General features: G+C 37.2%; 1 protein-coding gene across 1 annotated transcript in view; it reads left to right on the top strand.

Annotated features, from left to right (window-relative positions):
* The window catches only part of MED13 (mediator complex subunit 13), a 59,517-nt gene that overhangs the window by 25,984 nt on the left and 12,293 nt on the right, over positions 1 to 21,240 (top strand). The window contains exons 4-17 of the mRNA XM_062592317.1: positions 632 to 777; positions 1,857 to 2,054; positions 3,288 to 3,482; positions 4,830 to 4,992; positions 5,275 to 5,385; positions 7,180 to 7,863; positions 12,074 to 12,290; positions 13,209 to 13,293; positions 13,628 to 13,749; positions 15,760 to 15,850; positions 16,020 to 16,231; positions 16,700 to 16,896; positions 18,121 to 19,037; positions 20,434 to 20,601. Of these exons, the coding sequence (XP_062448301.1) occupies positions 632 to 777; positions 1,857 to 2,054; positions 3,288 to 3,482; positions 4,830 to 4,992; positions 5,275 to 5,385; positions 7,180 to 7,863; positions 12,074 to 12,290; positions 13,209 to 13,293; positions 13,628 to 13,749; positions 15,760 to 15,850; positions 16,020 to 16,231; positions 16,700 to 16,896; positions 18,121 to 19,037; positions 20,434 to 20,601 (3,506 nt within the window). The remainder of the gene's footprint in view (positions 1 to 631; positions 778 to 1,856; positions 2,055 to 3,287; positions 3,483 to 4,829; positions 4,993 to 5,274; positions 5,386 to 7,179; positions 7,864 to 12,073; positions 12,291 to 13,208; positions 13,294 to 13,627; positions 13,750 to 15,759; positions 15,851 to 16,019; positions 16,232 to 16,699; positions 16,897 to 18,120; positions 19,038 to 20,433; positions 20,602 to 21,240) is intronic.

Below are 21,240 nucleotides of genomic sequence, written 5' to 3'. Positions count from 1 at the left end.
TTTTGACTGTAGGTATGGAATTTCATTTTTAGTTACTTGAATGACTTCAGGAGCATGAAGATGAGGTTCATTTTAAAAAATAGCTCCCCTCAAATGAACAAGAAAACCTCCCAAAGTTGTTTCCTTTCCTCTTCACACTTTTAAAGGAGCTACTTTTTTGCAAATATTTGATATAAATCTTAAAACATAAATTTACTTAGTGGATCTGTGATAGGAGACCCTATTTTTAAACCTAGGTTTAAAAAAATATTTATAAGATATCTTGAAATAGATACATATAAAATGTTCAGTTATAATTTGCTTTCTTTAAATGGACTTGCAAGAAGTTGGATTTTAAATTTCCTGTGGACATTAAAACATAAAATCTTGATCTAAAGAGACTGAACACTTAGGATCTCTTGTTTTCTACTTGATGGATTTTTATATTCTTGACTAATGCTGGAATACTTTGTAGATGTTGTAAGGGAATGTGTATTTAGTACTTTATTTAGATAGAAGGGTGGTTTTTTTTGAGTACTCATTATTTAATATTTTGGGAGGAAATACCTTCAAATTAGTGTGATTGTCATCAATTTCTTAATTTTTAAGTGATAAACTTTTTTTTTCCCCTTTACTTCCCCTCTTTCCCCAGTGAGCACCTGTCCTGCTCATTCACCTTTTTCTTACATGGAGATAGCAATGTTTGCACCAGTGTGGAAATCAGTCAGCATCAACCTGTGTACCTGCTTAGTGAAGAACACCTCACTCTTGCCCAGCAGTCTAACAGCCCTTTTCAAGGTAAGTTTTGCCGGTCAGTTTTGAGTATTAAAATTAATCAATCCTTTATCAGAATGAGGACTTAAAGCAAAAACTGGAAGTGAGGAGTAAAGGTATGCTCTTCTGTGTTGGTCAGCTTTTCTACCCAAATTTCCACTGTCTTGATATAGCCAGCCAAAAAACAGTTGGTGTGTCTTGGATCTCCTGCAGGTGGATGATTGCCATATTACTCTTCTGGCACTATAGCCAAATTTCTTCTTGATAGAATACAATTAATTTCCAAGTACTCTCCAATTGGTGACTTAAATATTTTACTTTTTCAACAATGTTTTTAATGTCCTCTTTAACCCTCTCATACCTTCCTTGACCGCTTTTTTAGAAACTTGTTTCTAACTTTCCTCACTCCCCTTTCCTCTTTTATTTAGCTTTTCCTTGCCTATAAATTCCTTTGGTTCCAGCAGCAGGTGCAGGCTGTCCCCTTGAAGACAAAGGAATGATGGGGCCTGAAGCTGGTTAGTGGGCTGTCTGTTTGATCATTCACTGACTTAGACACACCTGTGCTGGCTAAAGAAATTGGTTTTCCTGTGTGACCACACACTGCCCTTGTTTATTAATGCTCAGTGTTCAAACTTGCTTTCTTTGATGCAATTTAACAGCAGCTGTGCTTTCCTAATATGGACAAGACTAAACATGAAACAGATTACTTCTGGTATATACATAGCATTGTTGTTGTAGCTGTACCAAGCAGAATGAAAGGATGGGGAAACACCTTAACTTTGTCAGAATTTGAAATTGTGTTTCTTTATCCCACCTGTATGTTACCGATTTGCTGGTAGCCAGGACGAAAATTTGCTCGTTGTTTGTTTAAACAGATTAATTTGTAATCAGCCTTGTGGTACGTTGGCTCTCAGCATATACACTTGACAATACATACCTACTATCAACAACTTGAGATTTAGCGTAGTAAAATGTGATCAAGGTGCATTCTAACTTAGCAATAGTAAGTGGTTTATCTAGTCTGGAGAGTAATACTTTTTCAACGGGGAAGAGTAAAGTATGGTTAAATGTAGTCTTTAACACATCTGTATTTGTCTTTGTAGTTATTCTAAGTCCCTTTGGATTAAATGGCACGCTCACAGGGCAATCATTTAAGCTTTCTGATTCATCGACAAAAAAGCTTATTGGTGAATGGAAACAGTTCTATCCTGTCACATCTAACTTGAAGGAGGTATCTGAGGAAAAACAAGAAGAAATGGATTGGGAGGATGATTCTCTAGCTGCTGTGGAAGTCCTCGTTGGTGCGTGGTCTGATTACCTGTTAATTAAATAAATTGAATGATTAGGTCTTCAATTTTGAATACCAGAGTGAACACATTTTATTCTTTTGCAAACGTTTGCAACAGCTGCTGGTCTCTTGTTTCCCTGTTTAGTGCTCAAGCCTATCTAAAATTGGTGACTTCATAAAGTGGGCTTTGCAGACCTATTTGGAGGAACTTTTTTAATGGGCTCTGAGAAGTAAGACTATCATTAAAAAGAAAAAAAATAATAATAAAGACTGCACTCACTGTTGACATCTGAGATGCATCAAAAGCATGTTGTGCTGTTTCAATTTCTGTGCAAATTCAAAAAGAGCAGATGTGCCTTTCAGGGATTTCTTCAAAATCACAATCCTGGAGAACTTAAAGTACTGAGGCACTGCATTTATCTGCTGCTGTTCCCTAAAATCTAATCCTCTGGGACATGGTAGTCTGTTCCTCCACTGTTGGGTACTGACCTTTGATTTGCTAAGTAATGTAATCGTTTCTCTGTAATAAGTGATACAAGCTTGTATTGCAGCGATGCCTGGAGACCTTGATGATGGTGGGGATGGGAACATTGTCAGTTTTAAGTGATGCTAAAAATAGGTCCTCAATCTTCTTTATGAAATAAAATGATAGAAGCAAGTAGTAGCACGTGGATACCAGGGCTGTGTCTGCCTGTTTATGCAATGTTCTTTTTTCTTTAATTCTTCCTCCGGTATCTTCTGAACAAAGCAAACTATAAATTAGTGATGAGGGTGAGAAAGGAGCCTTTTTGTCTAAGAACAATGCTTTAGTAGATAGAAAGAATAAGTGCTGGTAAAAAATTGTTCTTTTGTTGACTATTCTAAATCCAAGTTTTTTTTGTCAAGAGTACCCTGTAATGTTGCAAGCAGCAGCTTTTGGCACAGTGAACACAGAAGTGTTGGATCTCCTGAAAGGATGATGTAGGCCTTGTTGTAAAGGCAAATATTAAATCTCACAATCTGAGCGTCCTATTCAGATAGGTTTCGTAGTTGTAATACAGCAAAAAGAGATACAGTGTTACAGTGTGACTTAGTTCTCTCATGCTTTTGTGTTCAAGTGGAATTTTATAGAATTTCTTGTAGACCTATAAAACTTCCAAGTCAGCCTTTACCTAGTGCTTGAGGATGAAGCTGACGGTAAAATCAACTTGCTTTATTTTTTTATTTTTTATTTTTTGCTTTTTTTTTCTTTCCCTTCTCTTTCCAGCTGGTGTGCGAATGGTGTACCCAGCATGCTTCATTTTAGTTCCTCAGACAGACATCCCTGCTCCTAGCACTGTTGGGGCGTCTCACTGTTCAACTACTTGCTTGGGTGTCCACCAAGTGCCTGCTTCCACAAGAGATCCTGCCATGTCCTCAGTAACTTTGACTCCACCGACATCCCCGGAGGAAGTTCAAACAGGTATAATACAATTATCTTTTCATGTGGAAAATCATTTTGAGGGTTTCTCCTTTGTATCTGTCAGTATTTGGAAAGGATATGTCTGTTCTCTGTACAACTAACTTGTTACATGAGTAAATAAATGTGGTTTTGGTATCTGTTGTAGTAAAATGCATGGAGTTTTTTTAAGTTGGAAAATGTGGACTACTTTTGTACTTGATGCTGTTGTCCAGTCCTTTCATGTTTCTGTGGTCACGATTGTTTGCTGTGTATATTTTGGAGTAGTTTTTTAAACTCCATTATGCATCTCAGTCAGTATCAAGAAAGGTGGCATTTTTGGCCTTTTCACTGCCCTAGGAAATGTCCCTGTTAAGTTTCTAGGAAGGCTGTATGCCTTCTGAACTGTAAGTAGTGATCACTGAAAACTGTTTTAACTTAGAGAGGTCAGGGCTTGTTGGCATTTTCGGAATAGTTTATATACAAGGCAAGGATTCCTTATTTATTTAATTAATTAATTTATTTATTTTGCTTCTCTTACCCTCACTTGACAAGGGTCATCTTGGCAGTGTTTGTTTCATGTTTTTTCTCCTTTTTTTCCCCTAAGCTGTAAAACAGGAAAGTTTATAATGGTATCCTAATCTGTGAAGGAGGAGAATGATTAGAGTGTGATCAAACTGTACAGCTGTGCAAAACACCTCTTTGTATACAGACCACTGCTTTGGAAGTTTGTAGTGTTTTGGAACTTTTGCCCCTGCTACTAATTACTTGAGGTCTATTCTGAAACATATATTTAGCTTTTTTCCTTTTTTTTTTTTTTTTTTTTTTTTTTTTTTTTTTTGTGTGTGTGTGTGTGGTGCTTGAAGTCAGGAGAGTTTGAGAGATCTGTGCTTTCCAGTATCTGTCGCATACGGAAAAACACTAGTCAGGTGGCAAAAACAGTTTGTTTTGAAGGCAGCAATTGATGTTCCATAACATCTGAAAGGAGTAGGCTTCAGGGGACTACTGAATGCTCTTAAATTCACTAAGAGGTAGCTATGCTCAAGTTTTCCTAGTGTATGAGCAATGTTCTATTTCAGGTCTGCAGAGTTTCTGGAAAAGTAAGGAATAGCTAACCTTATTTTAATGTAAATATATCCTAGGTGTTTTTTTAATTTTATGCAAACTAATTATGTTATAATAATCCTCTCCTATACCTAATAATCTTCTACTATACCAGTATCTGTTCTTATTCCTTAATATAGAGTTAAGAAGATGCTTTCTTCCCAGGATGTTCCAGTGTTGGCTGAATTACTTTGGAATAATAAAGATTCTGAGTGTATTAACTCATTACTTAAAACTATTTTTCTTTTCTCTGGTACTGTTTTTCAGTTGATCCTCAATGCGCCCAGAAATGGGTGAAGTTTTCTTCCGTTTCTGATGGATTTATCTCTGACAGTACTAGCCATCATGGTGGCAAAATACCTAGAAAACTAGCCAATCAAGTGGTGGACAGAGTTTGGCAAGAATGCAATATGAATAGAGCACAGAACAAGTATGAAAAATACATCATCTTATGTTTATTTGTTGTTGAAAGGGATTCTGGCAAAGATACTATGGCTGCTAGTAGAATATGATTTACCCTTAGTTTTAAAACATTTTAAAGTTAATTTGCTTTTAACTACTGGTTTCTTTCTTTCTCTGTGTTAGTAAAGGATTATTTGTTATTTCTGTCTTTGAATCCTGTATCACACAACTGCTATTGAGGTTTGATAGAGGATAAGGAAAGGAAAGAGTACATGTTGTTCCCAAATAACTCTCCAATATTGAATTATAGGCGGAAATACTCCGCTACATCAAATGGCTTGTGTGATGAAGAGACGGCTGACAAGGTAGCATCCTGGGATTTTGTTGAAGCCACACAGCGGACAAATTGCAATTGTTCAAGGTACAGTACTTGGCATGCCTGCAGTCCAGCAATGTACTTTGAGATTGAAGTGCTCAGGAGAAGACTCCTGATGACTACTTTGGAAATAATTAAGAATAGATGTTTGCATGAGAGTTGTATCCAAATTTGTTTCCCTCTGTCCTAAATGTCATTGTGGGTCTTGAAATGTTTGCCCATTAAGGTAATACAGAGTCTTTATTAGAGTGAGTCATCTGAGTGGACCTACTGGCAGTTCAGTGACGATGTCCAGGTCTTGGTCTAGAATTCCTCCCACTTGTGTAAGGACAGAAAATATCAGATAGGCAAACTTCTCAGGCTGTAATGGAGAAGAAATGCATATTTATTAGGAACTAAATCTCCTATAGTAGGCTGTGACATTAGCCTTGAAGGAGAAAAGCCATTAGTCAAAAGTAAGGTGGTTGTAGCATTGGATTTTGACAACAATGAAAAAAAATCTGCTACTTGCAAAATACTGAATTCCTGGGGCATGTGTTTAAAATAAATGGAAGCAGGGTTAATTTTAGTGAAGTTTCAATTTTTGTACTTATTGTAGAATATTAATCTTCAAGTGACTAAGGTGTTGCAAACACTTGAACACTTTCTGTGATTTAAATCATTATGCTGATTACCTTGCAGATTGAATATTGGAATCTTCAAAAGTTGATGTCTGGAGGTTGTAGCATTTTCAAAGAAAAGCATTTTTCTCCTTTGAAATGGTTGTTTTAAGTTCAGATATTGATAGATACTACCAGCCTGAGAAGTACTAGAAGGTGGAGGAGAAATAAATATTCTGTTAAAGGAGAAGTTATGTATGATAGCACTATTAAGAGAAAACTGACAATTAATTGTGTGAGGTAAATATTTAAAATATGCGGTTTCCTCAAGAGAAATGACTTGATAGCTCTCATCTTTTGTTCTTACTTGATCCTCATTTTTAATATAAGATGCCTGCTTTTCAACTTTCCTGACTGCAGAATGACAGAGATTACCCAGACATTAAAGATGCTCATGCAGTTGAATAGCTTAATCATAGATGTTTCATTCCAGGTTTTAATATTTAATATCTTTTATTCTGGCAAATGATCTAGCAAGTTGGCATCTTGGTTCTCTCGCACATCATGAAAGTACTGTTTGTGAAAAGTCAGATTGGAGAAATACTTATACTTACTTGAACTGCCAGATGACATTTTTAAACTCGGATACGTTTATACTCTTAAAATCAACTCTGTTAATGGAGTTGAGACATCGAGGTTTTTTCCATGCTTGCTATATTAATGGATAAATAGCTTTTTATAGGACTGCAGCTTGACTTCTAGATTCTTGATGTTAATCTTCCATTCCTTAACCTTAAGTAAAGACTTGCAAAGTACTTTCAGCTGGTAGTGACGCTTGAATGCAAGAAGTATCTTAGCTAATTTTTATGTTATGCTACTGATTTAGCAGTGTTGGCAAAAGTTCACAGCAACTTCTGTGTGATTTTGATGTGATTATTTCTGTTAACTGAAGGCACTATTTCTTAACCTACCTTTACAAGGATTGCATGCATGTTGGGCTCATGAGACTTTTTTTTCAATTATTTTAAAATCTTGCAATGCTACTTGAGCCTTTGAAATAAACTTATGGTCAGAAAGAGGCAGTTCTGCTTCAGTGTGGCATCAGTTCCAGACTTCTGTAATCAGCCGTTTAATGGCTTAGAAGCTGGTTCTTATCTAGTGATAAGACACTAGACACTATGGGAGACATATTTGAAAGATCAATGTGAAGTACTTTTCCCCACTTTTTTTCATTCTGCAGGCACAAAAATCTCAAACCAAGAAATTCAGGTCAACAGGGGCAGGCACCACCTGTGGGCCAGCAACAGCAAGGAGCTCCAAAGCACAAGACAAATGAGAAGCAAGACAAAGGGGATAAACCACAAAAACGCCCTTTGACTCCTTTTCATCATCGTGTGTCTATCAGCGATGATGTTGCTATGGAGGCGGATTCAGCAAGTCAGAGGCTTGTGATGACTGCATCAGACAGTCAAGTGAGATTTTCAAATATCCGAACTAATGATGTAGCAAAGACTCCTCAAATGCATAATGCTGAAATGGCAAACTCGCCTCAGCCACCACCGCTTAGTCCTCACCCATGTGATGTAGTTGATGAAGGGGTGTCTAAAGCTCCTTCTACTCCTCAAAGTCAACATTTCTATCAGATGCCAACACCAGATCCCTTGGTTCCTACAAAAACAATGGAAGACAGACTTGATGGCTTGTCTCAGCCTTTCCCAGCTCAATTCCCTGAAGTCATAGAACCTACAATGTATGTTGGTACTGCAGTGAATTTGGAGGAAGATGAAGCTGATACTACTTGGAAATATTATAAAGTCCCAAAGAAAAAGGATGTAGAGTTCTTACCACCTCAGCTTCCAAATGATAAGTTGAGGGATGATCCAGTAATACCTACTGGACAGGAAAACATAACATCAGTTACAGAGTAAGTAGCACTTAATTCTACAGTAGTAATGTGAGAAAGTGAGGAAATGAACAGAAATACCAAAACAGTTAACTTTGATTTTTAAGTTAGAGACACTTGTCTGTCATCAGAAGGCAGTAGTTTCTTGTTATGAGTAGGCTTCTCACTGAAGCAAAATGATGTTCTCATCAGCTCACGCCATATTGCTGGGTGTGAGCCTGACTTTCTGTGCCATCCTTGTATGAGGAGGTAATACTTGTGAAGCGCGAGTCAAATGTGTAGTGATGTGTAGTAAATGACTTTAAATTTTTTCCTCATCCGAATGAGGATGAATGCATTTTATTCTACTGTAAAATTAATCTGTAGCCAAACTGTGCATATTTGGGACTGTAAGGTAGTGTCGTGCCCTCACCCTGCCACCTTCCTCCCTCCCTCAAAAAAAAGAAATAAGAAAGAGGGGAGAGAACTTTCTCATTTTAATACTTCAGCAATAAAAAAGCATGGATGGGCTGAACTGCAGATACATCCTGTTAAAGTTCTTTTACCTCAGTTCTACTCCTCTTTATTCAGAAGAGCTCTTAGATTTTTTGAAAACTGGTATGTTAAATGACTGTTGGGAACAGTAAAGAAGCTAATCTTGTTTCCTTGAAGACATTAACTTTAACATAGGCCACAGCTGCTACTTAGTGTCAGAAGTATCTGCTGGCAATAAGGAACACACAAATTGGCATTCTTGCAGATGGTTCATTCTCTCTGTGATTTGGTCCTGTTGTTGAACAGACTTGAGGATTTGAGGTTATCTTTCAAAGAAGGTGACTGGTGTGTCTGCTTTTAGTGCTCTTGGACATCAGATTCTACAAGAAACCCTCATTCATTACACAAAGCTTGTCTACTTTGAAGAAACATTGAGAGAGTCAAGACTGTAGATGCTCAGCCTTTAAGCTATAGGAAATGCATTTGAGATCTTTTGAATTGTTTCTTTTATGTGCTATTTTTACTTAAGCTAGTATGATTGTTTGAAGTAAAAACATGTAGGTTTATAATGATACTGTTTAAAAAAGTTTTTGTTTAATAAATTGGATTTATTTCTGAAAGTGAAAATGGTATCTAACACTAAATTTTAAAACGTTCCACTCTGCTGATGACTTTTTTCACTCGGGATAAAGGAATTGGTCACTGTTTTGATACTGCCTAAGTTGTGATAAATTATGGAGTTTAGAGGCAACAGACCAAAAGAATGATACTAGTGTTTTTAGTGTTAAATTTGAGTCAAAGCAAGGGTAGCTGTGTGAATCGCGTTTAACTGCAGAGGGGGTCAAAATGGCTTTTCTGTCCCAGCTTAAACAAAACAAAACACCCCTAAACAAAACCACTTGGCCCTATGAGTTGCGTTTCCCTTGCAATTGTACTACCTAAGGTTTCCTGCTCATCACCCATCTCTTACAACACTTCATTGTGAGGACTTCTAGCTTGAGGGAGGAATGCTGCAGGAAATGGATGGTAATAGGAAGCAACAGGTGCTAACAGGACTGTTAATAGCAACGTAAATTTTACACGATTAGGACTTGGATGCAGAGGTGACAAGCTGGCTTAGAGTTGTGATCCAGGTACAAACACATTATTGTGAATGCACCCAGAGGTGCCTCTGTCAACTCAGTTGCCTGAAGACTGTTTTTGGCCTAGAATTTTTTCCCTCTTTTTCTTCTGTTCAGATGAAAGGAGACTCTTGGTGTGAATGATGTCAAATTATTAGCTTTTTTCAGAAGAAGCAGTGTGTTTAGTTTGTGATGGCGGAGCTGAAGTGGCTACCCGCAAGACTGAAATGCTGGTTGTCTGCTTCCCTGCTGCCGGGGAAAGCCGTGGACGGCACTCATGCCGAATCTTGCTGCTTAGGAAAGCTGTGGGCAGGAATGAATATGTTGTAGCTGTTGCTCTGTTTTGATGAGTGTTTTGTCAGCCCTATCTTTTTGTATTGACTATTGTTTAAGAGTTTACATTAGCTAATGCATATCTGATAATGCTCTCAAGATGTGCATTTATAGAATTTTGGCACTTATTTTTAAAAATTGATTTCAGCCTACTAGACAGAGGAAGATCTGATTCAAAACTTTCTTTTAGCTGTTGAAGAAATTGTCTTTCCTCGTGTGGTCTGCGACTTAATTCAACAATTTACCAAATGTATTTTTTCAGAATATCTTGCTATTAACTTTTTTCCTCTTCAGTGCTTAAAAATACTGGAAACAGCTGATTTCTTTTGCTGTTTTTTTTCCTGGTGTTTAATTCTTTGTTCCTAGAATATTTTCCCCCACCCTTTCTGTTAATTTTTGAGATGTAGAAAAGAGGAAATCTTGAACTCTTATCAAGTGCTACTTCAGTTATAAATGCCGGCAGCTCTTGACCAAAAATCTACATACATTGCACAGTTTGTCAGGATGTTAATGCCTAGTAAATATTGTAGTGAGACTGTTGCTGGGACCAGTATGGACAGGTTTGACCTTCTTGTTAGATGTGAGATGCTATGTGGCAATCTGTTTTGAATTTAATAAAAATGTTGAAATTAGGGTGTTTCTTTGGAAAACTTATTTCTAGGGAGATTTTTAACATCTGAGATTTGTCCTTTCTACTCCTTCCACTTAATATTGACAGGGGCGTACAAGACACAGAGGAACTCTAAGGAATCCCTGTGTTTCTTTGTGTGCAGAGTTTCAAGTCCATGACTACTTAGTATCCTTTATCACACTTTTTCTTTCTTTCTGGTCTCTCAGAGAAGAACCTTAAACTTGTCTTATTCTAGACTCCAGATAGTGCCTAGAGCTAGGCTGTTAAACCCAGCCCGTACTGATTGCTGGAGATCTTGGCTTCTTATGGGATAGTGTTTTCTTTGGAATAGGCGTTTGAAAAAGGAAAGAGATGTGTTGAAGCCTATGTATCACTTGGACTTGAAGTATGAAGTAATCCTGTAAGGAAGTATCTCTCAGTAATCTGCATCCTTGCAATGTATGCTTTTGCATTTGGCATTTGAAACTTTTCCAGGAGTCTCTCTCACTGGTCATTTTGTTACTGTTTGGGAGAAAGGCAATTTCTGAACATAAATTGTGCAGCTACATAGGTCTGACGCTACTGAAAGATTTCTCCTGTTTTTCAGGCTTTCCTTGCTTGGCCCCTCTTGTGTACTGGCATGCATAAATAAATTGGGGGGAGGGCAGAAGCCAGAGGGGCATGTGGCTAGGTAATGCTCATAACACAGCTTGTGATAACTTCTGGCTTGCCGATATCTCTTTGGTGCAATGTGAAAGTTACATCTGTGAAACCAATAGTCCTGGCAAACCTTAAGGTCTGTGCGCTCATCTGTTCCATTTTTGGCTCTGAATGTTAAGAGTACTGACAATGGCAAATGTGTGTATGTTTATTCTGATTAGTAATTCAGGTGTTTGTCTTGTCAGCTTAATTTATATTTGGGTTAAGTACTGTAAATGACTAATGTAGTGGCATTTGTGTGCTTTAGGAATAGTTATTACTTGAGCTTTTTGGATAGCCAGACTTCACATGTACAACAGAATATCAGGGTGGCTGCATCTGCTGGTTAAAAGTGCCCTTGTGTTAGACTCACCTGGGTATTGTAAGACATACTGACTTTCTAGATTAAACTGAATTAAATGATCAGGAATTAGACTCTTAAAAATGGAAAATGGAAAATTCAGCTTTAATCATTAATTTCTGATAACTTGTTTGGGTGTGGATGGGGATTAGTAAGTCTTTTTTTTTTTTTTTTTTTTTTTTTTTTAATGATGAAGATTTTGTAGGGGATAGTTTAATGCACTTTTACTTCCTAGTAAATGACAGCTATGACCTGAGATGAATTACTAATCTTTATCTGAGTTGACATTGCTTGAGGAGAGATGAGAAGAATGAAAGAATGAATCACAGTGCTAAGTCTGACATGTACGTAAGGAGGCTATACTATATGACTAATGATTTCATATTGTTCCCAAAAATGTTCAGAAGTTAGGATGGAGCAGAAAGAGAAGGGAAGATAGTGTGTGTTCTATTTATTTATTTATTTATTTATTTATTTATTTATTTATTTATTTATTTAATTAAAAAAATTGTGTGATGGTGTTTCAGAGGACTGCTCTAGGGGGCAGGGCAGGAGGGGGGGTAATGTAGTAATGCGTCACGGATAGCAAAAATATTTTCATGAATAACCAATTCTTTTTTTGCTTCTATACAGATTAATGGTGCAATGTAGGAAACCTTTAAAGGTTTCAGATGAACTGGTGCAACAGTATCAGAGTAAAAACCAATACCTTACGGCAGTAGTATCAGAAGCTGACCAGGAACCTGAAATCGATCCTTATGCATTTGTTGATGGTGATGTGGAATTCTTATTTCCTGACAGTAAAAAAGATAGACAGAACATTGAGAGGGAAGCTGGAAAGAAACACAAGGTGAGTAAAGGAGCGAGAATACAAATTAATGATGGGATTAAAACAAACTACTTTAGTCACCAAATGTAATTGAATTCTGGCTGTGTATATATAGAAGTAAATTTAAAAAATAAAAAGTTTTATGTTTAAACGGAATCGATCGATGAAGGTACATAGCATGTACTTAACGATACCATCTAAATTTTTTCAGCACACTGGTGATGCTATTGCACCAGAGTCTGTGGCTTAGACTGGAAGAATACTGCTGGATCAGAACCAGAATCCATCTAGCTTGGTAGTCTTTCTCTAGAAATGGGCAATTGCAGATACTTGGGGAAGAGTGTAAGAACAAGGCAAGTGCTTTGTTCGTTTGTGGAAAGCTTAGAGGAATAAGTGGGGCTGAACTCTGGCTAGTTGCCTGGACAGTGAGTTTTTTCTTTTTTCTTCTTTTTTTTCTTGTACATTAGCAAGGAATAACTAAGGCTGCTACTTAAAACTGCTCGCTCACTCTGAATTAGGAGCTTGCATATGAAATCAGTTTATGAAATAGGACTTCAGTATGTATGCGCTCCTTTATTGATAGTTACTGGTATAGTTAATGTGTAGCATTTGATTTTTAAATGGTTTTTCAATAAGGTGCTGTAGCAAGAATCTACATCTTGATTTTTAAATTACATTGCTTATACCCAACACAAAGAAACAAGACTTCACCTATGTTCTTCCTCTATGTGTTGCTGGGCTGTTGTATTCCAGGCTTCCTTCTCCCTGGGCAGGTACAACTAACCTGACCCTCAAGCTACATCTTGCTGAGCTAGAAGGCTGCTGAGAACCTGATACATCCCAATGTAAAAAAATCCCATAGTCAGATAAATTCCCCTCTCTCAACAGTTCATTTAAACAGACTTTGCTCTTCCCCCCCCCCCTTTTTTTTTAATATAGGTTGAGGACGGGACATCTAGTGTTACAGTCCTATCTCATGAAGGAGAGGATGCTATGTCTCTATTTAGTCCTTCTGTCAAGCAAGGTAAAGAGATTTTATTTTTTATTTTTTTAAATGTGTTATATTAATGCTCCCTTTAATAGGTGATAGACTTCAATAGGTTGTAAAAATTTTTACTTATGGATTATTTTGTCCTGTCTCTTCAGAATCTACTCGAAAACACCTTTTCTTTGTTAAATATTACAAATAAATATGTTGACTTAAAATCCGTGTATAAGATGAGGGGAACTGAGAACAGAGGAGTTTCTTCCTTTTTTCTCTTTCTTTTTTTTCTTGTTAGGTATGGAAATAATTTTTGAAATATGACCTTTTTTCAGTATAAATCTGGAGTGGTTTTTTAATCTGTTTGTCTTTATAGATGCCCAACGTATTGCTGCTCATGCTCGCACTGCATCAACTAGCCTGTTCCATGAAACAGACTTGGTGGTCTCTTACACTGACCTTGACAATCTCTTCAATTCTGATGAAGATGAACTAGCAGTAAGTGATCTGCAAAAATAATGGCAGCTGCCAGACAAAAAACTGCAAGGAACCTTTATGTTTGGTTTTTTTGTGCTGGTAGGAAGAGAACTTTAAAACTTGCAAAACACGCATATAAACAAGTGTCAAGGCTCCTCTTTAGCATGCATACTCTTGTGGCTGACTCAAATGTAATGATGTATTTTTATAGAAACAAGCTTTTGATCTTGCCTCTTTACTATGTAGGCAGTAGAAGCTTCTTGAATATACTTTTAGTTATTATTGTATAGATTTGAGAAACTAGCACTCTTTTTCCTATGGTCTTATATTCTGTTTACTAGTTAATGCAGCTAATACTGGAACAAAGCAAACCTGTGAAAGAGGAGATGTTTAAGTGGACATTCTGCCATAAGCTGCTTCATTGTACTAGCTATTATCTTGTAGTAACTTCTCTTGCAGTCTCTGATGGTTCAGAATCCGTTATCTTTTTAGTTTCTATTTCGATACTGTTGGTAATCAGTTGTCTTTTCTGAACTGTACTTTGTTCCGTGCTTAATCCTAAATCCCCTTACCCAGGCAAAATACTCATCAACTTTAATGGGAACTGTAGCTGAGTAAGGGCTGAAGGCTCTTAATGGCCGTCAAAGGTCATCATTATATAAAGCAAGTATATTTGCTCTTTGAACATGAAGACTCTTATTTTAAATAGACTTTAGTACTGTCTAAACATTGTAAAATATCTCTTGTTCTTTTAGTTTCAACAGTTCCTCCCCCCCCCGCCCCCCCCGAATTTTGTGTTGCCCTTTCTTTTCTTTCTGTTCATGCACTATCATCAGTGATGTTGGTGTTGGTGTGACTTTAGGACTGTGTGTCTGACTTTTTTTTTTTTTTCCTCTCTCTCTAAACCTGATAGATTGCAGGCAGACAGATTTGCTTGCTTTTTAGAAATAGATCTGCTAACAGGCAGAAACTTTATTTTGTAACTGTTTTTTCATTTCAATAGGATCATAATTTGATGGCAAAACATTCTCTTACTAGTATTAAGTGAGGACAAAGGCAAGCCCAATTTCTAGCGTGTAGCTTCTAAATTACTTTTTTTTTTTTAAATAGTATATGAAACTTTTGCTTTGTATACTCACAGTAAATGAAATTCCCTTAGCTCACATGCCTGTACTGGGGAGGTGAGGCTTTTAAGACTGGATGCTAAAGCTTTGTTCATAGATAACTGTTGTACCACTTTCACTCAGTAAAATAGGTATAGCAGTATAATGCTTCTAATGTGGATGCAGTTATGCATATTTATGTTCCTTGTAGTTATATAGCTTTCTGAGAAGGAAGGAATGATAGGAATAAACTGTACTTGTGTTTTATACACAACTACAGCCACAATATTGATTTGAAAATTATCATTAATTTGGCTTTAAAAGTATCTGTCAGTTATACAGATCTTGTATTTGTATGAACATGACCTGAAAAAGTGTTTTAAAGCATCATTCTTTTCTCCCAGCCTTGCAATCCCAGTACTCCTTCTGTAAATAAGTGTGAAACACTTCTATATGGAGAAGAATGATGTCTTGAGAATATGGATAAGTTTGGGAGGGAGGGGCTCACGAAAATACAAGACTTACAGTGGAAACAGAAATTGACTTTTTATCCATAACCTGTGGCAACCTAGGTGAGTGGCTGAAAGTAGCAGTTCTGAAATAGGTTTCTTGCATAGTCCTTATTTTTACATTTTAAATACCACAACTAGGAAAATCCTGATTAGTTTTTTGTGCTTCTAAGAAAACACTTTTTTAGCCTTAGTGCTTGTCTCTTGCTGTGGAGTCAGACTAACCCCTTTGAAATACTAGATATGACTTTACTTTTTGTTCTTTTCTCCTCTTCTCCTCCTCCTAGAATTCAAACAGATTTTCAGGTTCAGAGTGGGTGAGAGGAATGGCTTGAATGGCTCCATTTTTAAGATGGAGATACTTCATTGGATGTGTTTATCTGGAATGATTTTGTTATCGTACTTCTTTTCCTTCCTAGCCTGGATCTAAAAGAACAGTGAATGGTTCTGATGACAAATCCAACTGCAAAGAGGCAAAAGCAGGAAATTTAGACCCACTGTCATGCATAAGTAAGCTTTATTTGTCATCTCTAAACAGAAGACTAACTTTAAACACTTGATTGTTAATACGTTATAGGAATTTGGAAACATATTCTTTTGCTTTAATGAAATTTTAAGATAAAAGGAAATGCTTCAAATAGTTGTCATGCTCTAAAACCTATTTTTAATCTGAAACTAGGCACTGCAGATCTCCATAAAATGTATCCAACTCCACCTTCATTGGAACAACATATTATGGGATTTTCTCCAATGAACATGAATAGTAAGGAATATGGCAGTATGGACACTACACTTGGAACAGTACTTGAAGGGAATAGCTCTAGTGTGGGAGCTCAGTTCAGAATTGAAGTAGATGAGGGTTTCTGCAGCCCTAAACCTGCTGAAATAAAGGTATGTAGTGCTGATAGGCCTGATAAATTGAACACTAAGCATTAAAAGTGTTTATTACCTAAAATTCTGAATAGAATCTGTGGCAAATTCAGTGCAAGTTTTTACTTGTGTCCTGCATTATACTAAGGCAGGTAATGCACATCTAATAAGTAAAACACACCGTTTCACTGCTTCAAGAAAGGGTAGTGGTGTAAGCTATTAGTGAACCAAGGAATGCATCTCAGTAATTTTAGTTCATGGTTTGTTTTATGTTGGCATACCATTTGTTGGAGAACCATAGGTGCGAATGCTGTTTGTGTGTGCAAATCTTAACTTTCACTCTTGTAACTGTATATTGGTTGAATATAGAAGCACTACTACTTGAATTAGAGGCAAAATTTTATTCTGTTAAATTTTTAGAAGCATTTGTGTTGAAATTATTTAAGTTACTAATTTGTATGCTTATACTTTACCTTGTCTAACTTCTAGGATTATTCTTATGTTTATAAACCTGAGAATTGTCAAGCTTTAGTGGGATGTTCCATGTTTGCACCACTAAAGACTCTTCCTAGCCAGTGTCTCCCTCCCATCAAACTGCCAGAGGAATGTATTTATCGCCAGAGTTGGACTGTGGGAAAGTTGGATTTACTTCCTCCAGGGCCTGCCATGCCGTTCATCAAAGATGGGTATGACCTGTGCTGCAGATGTTTGTTTTATGTGGCTGTCAGTTTCCCATGTTATAGGAAGTGCTCTTACTTAATTTTTTGTAAACCTATAATGAGAATTTCTTGTAAAAACACTGTTTACACAACTGACAAGAGCCTTTTAAAAAATTAGTATTAAAACTTAGAGTAAAGAGACTGTCTTCTCAGATAGCTTCTTAACTGTGCGTACATTTTATTTGTTGTCTCATTTAAAGGTTTCTTGGGGAAGCTTAATGGTGCAAGTCCAATTTTAATAAGTAATGAAGATGTTAACAATCAAGTTAAACATAAAATTGAGACGTTGTTTTTGCCATGATATTGTAGGTACTGTAAGGGCTTAGTAGGTAATGTTTCTGTTTCTTAAATTATCTTTTTAAATAGTAGTAATCTCTGCTATATTGGCACTAGGAATCTCTGCCTGTGATTGGAAGCTGTACCAAGTGTGACATTGCTTAGTAACAGTAGTATTGCAGTAAGCATTTCTGTAATGTGCATTTGGTAGTGATGATTTTGCTGGCAGTTCTTATTGAAAAAAATGTTTATTTGTGCTTCACTTCTGTATTAGTAGCTTCTACAGATGGATTAGGCAACAGGGAGACTGTATATTTATTTGTAAAACTACGAATTTTAAATCTCAGTTTAAATACTGAGGTTGCTTCTATTTGGGTCAAACATAAGCAAAATGTTTTCAGATCTCGTTAGTCTTTATAGGTCTTTGGAGATACTCAGCTGCTTAGGGAAGAAAATATTTAATGTTTCCAGGTGATACTTTCCTTGTTGGATCCAGTGGAGTCTGCTGTTGATAAACGTAGTATATTTTCTAAGTGTTGTGGGTCAACATAGTATGTAAATAAAACACGTAAAGGAAAAGGTGCCCTTCAGACTCCAGACATCCATAGAATTTATAATTTATACTGACAACACTTATTTCCTAGAAGCTTTGTGGAAAGGAAAGGACAAAGAAGAGAAGAGAAGGGGCAGGATTCTTTAACACTGCTATCAATGGGAGTCCTGCAAAGTCATTTAGAACAAATGCTCTTGAAGTTCTGTAGGGGGTGAAAATCTTCATACTGTAGATTATGGAAGGTTAGTTGAAAAGAGCAAATATTGATTAGGAAGGTCTTTGTATAGAAATTTGAGACTTAAACTTCAAAACCAATATTCCATTTATTTAAAATATTTCCTCCTTCTTATGGCTGCCATTAGTGATGGAAGCACTATGGATCAAGAGTATGGCCCTGCCTACACACCACAAACTCATACCCCATTTGGGATGCCACCAAGTAGTGCACCTCCCAGTAACAGTGGAGCTGGAATTCTCCCTTCTCCTTCCACCCCTCGTTTTCCAACTCCTAGGACACCAAGGACTCCTCGGACACCTCGTGGAGCTGGTGGACCCGCAAGTGCACAGGGTTCAGTCAAATATGAGAACTCTGACTTATATTCACCAGCTTCCACACCATCAACATGTAGGCCGCTGAATTCTGTTGAACCCGCAACTGTGCCTTCCATTCCAGAGGCGCACAGTCTTTACGTGAATCTCATCCTCTCAGAGTCTGTAATGAATCTCTTCAAAGACTGCAACTTTGACAGCTGCTGCATATGTGTTTGCAATATGAACATCAAAGGTGCTGATGTTGGAGTTTACATTCCTGATCCAACACAAGAGGCCCAGTACAGGTGTACCTGTGGTTTCAGTGCTGTTATGAATAGAAAATTTGGCAACAGTTCTGGACTGTTTCTTGAAGATGAATTGGATATTCTAGGACGTAATACAGAGTGTGGTAAAGAAGCAGAAAAACGCTTTGAAGCTCTCAGAGCAACTTCTATTGAACATGGCAGTGGAGGACTGAAAGAGCCTGAGAAACTGCCTGATGAGTTAATACTGTTGCTGCAGGATCAGTGCACCAACTTGTTCTCACCATTTGGAGCAGCAGATCAAGATCCTATACCCAAAGTTGGTGCAGTTAGCAACCTGGTACGTGTAGAAGAAAGGGATTGTTGCAATGACTGCTACTTAGCATTGGAACATGGGCGCCAGTTCATGGACAATATGTCAGGAGGGAAAGTTGATGAAGCACTTGTGAAAACTACTTGCTTGCACCACTGGTCAAAAAGAAATGGTAAATATTGAAAATAACTAGATTTTATTTTCTACTTACTCTGTGATTTTTTTAAGAGTTCGGTTTCTCTTCTTCTCCCCCCCCCCCCCCCCAAAAAAAAAAAAAAACTATTTCTCTTGCATTTCTTCACTGGTACCATCCACAAAGCAGAATGTAGGCCTTGCCTATCATCTAATATAGATTGTAAGTGCAATGTGGGACCACAGTAATTGTCTACAGCATTTTACTGTAGTTGTTACTTTAATGCAGCTTTTGATAACTGCATCTATGGAGGTTCTGTGGAGTGAATGCACTTGGGAAGTGTAGGTGGTACAAAGAGTGACTATTGTTAAAGCTACTGTGGTAGAATTAAACAAGGCATTTGATTTAGTTGGCTTCTCTTCCCTTTAAGGCTGGTGGTGGTAGTTCAGTGGCATGTGTGCCATTAAATATTTATATATTTTTATATTTAATATAAAATAATGCTTTAATGTGGCCTTCACTGTATGCTGGATCTGCCAGAGATCCTTGCTTTTTTTCTTTCTAGGGCTTGACTAGTGCTATGTTGCCTCACAGAACGCCCTTGCTCACGTATATTTGGATATCTACCTCTCTTCTCAATAATAGTCTTTTCATGTAGCAACTCTAGTAGGGTTAACAGTGAAATATGAAACTTGGATAGCGATTAGCTGCAATTCAGAGTCATTGGTGAGCATCAAGAAGACTACTAGTAAAAGACAGCTAGGTTTTGAGTATTAGTTGGCAGAGTTAAGTTTAAAAGCTCATGCTCTAGATAGATCAATGTTTTCGGCATCTCAGAGAAGACTCAGTGTTACCTTGACCTTAGCATTTAAGATAAAAAGATGCTTTTAAATGGAGTCTATGAAGTTATAACTTTACCAAATTTTGTATTAGCTTTTTATTCCTAAATACTGTATATTAATAATGATATAGTAGTGTCAAGCTGATGAAACAGACTGTGACTGTTGTTTGAGGCTTCCCTGGACTTCTCTGAAGTGAGCACTGGGTGGCAGTCTGCTTAAATAACCTTTATTTGGAAGGAGAAGCTCTGTAGTTTAAAGATTGTATGACTTGGTTGTATGTGCTTCTTCTCCCCCCCCCCCCTTTTTTTTTTTTTTTTAATTTAGACTAAGGAAAAAAATACTAAGATGGTAAGGCCTTCAAGGGAAGGAACTCTACAGATTAAAAAAAAGTGCTTGATGTTTTACATCTTAACCTTTGCATGGCCTGTATGAACAGCATATTTATTTACCTATTTAAGGAAAAAAGTGACTTTGTTTAAAGTCAAGATGATATAGGAATCTGGATTGTTTGTAGAAAGGTTTTTTGTGTCTTTTTTTGTTGTTTTTTCCCTCCTGTTGGTGTATTAAGCCTTGACAATTTCTTGTCCTTTCAGTTGTGGATGTGAGCATGCAGTGTTCCCAGGATATCCTTCGTATGCTCCTCTCGCTTCAGCCAGTTCTTCAGGATGCAATTCAGAAAAAAAGAACAGTCCGATCTTGGGGTGTGCAAGGCCCCCTCACATGGCAACAGTTTCACAAAATGGCTGGCAGAGGCTCTTATGGTAAACTGCTGCATAGTTTCCTGTCCATTAATCTCTGCTTGCTCTGACTACCAAACCTCAGTATCTAGATGCAGTTGAACCTACTGGAATGCTAAAGCAGCATTTGGACCTTTCCTTTACGCTAATCAGAACTGTTTGATGGGGGGAATTCTTCTCTTTACAAAAACAGGAAATTCCATATATTTTCTAACAGCAAGAAACTATACTGTTAGAAAACAATACACGTTTACTGATAGATGATAAATTTTGTATACTTGGTTTAAGATTTAAACTCTGACTCCATTAGTGTGTGAGACTGGTTCACCGACATGTGGAAGGGTGGCCTTTCATCAGCAGATCTTTCATAGTTACTGTAACACTCAAATTATACATGTAGAGTACATGTAATTGCATGTTTTTGGTGTATTTCTTCTGTGGTCCACATTCTTTCACATGCCTGCTTAGACTATTATACTTCCTCCTCATTTCTTGATGACTGATGGTTTAGATTCTGTGAGGAAGGCTTGCTGAACAGCAAAGATCTGTTTCTGACTGTCAATATAGTAATAAAAATACTACTTGAGGCCCTGGGAGATTTCAAATAAAAAAGAGGCTGCTGCCTTTTTGCAGGGGGTTGGATCATGCGTGCATACATTTCGT

This window comes from Rhea pennata, chromosome 20 (genome assembly GCF_028389875.1).
Source record: "Rhea pennata isolate bPtePen1 chromosome 20, bPtePen1.pri, whole genome shotgun sequence".
Taxonomy (NCBI): Eukaryota; Metazoa; Chordata; class Aves; order Rheiformes; family Rheidae; genus Rhea; species Rhea pennata.
The sequence above is the reverse complement of the archived record's forward strand: the minus strand, read 5'-3'. Positions and strand labels throughout refer to the sequence as shown.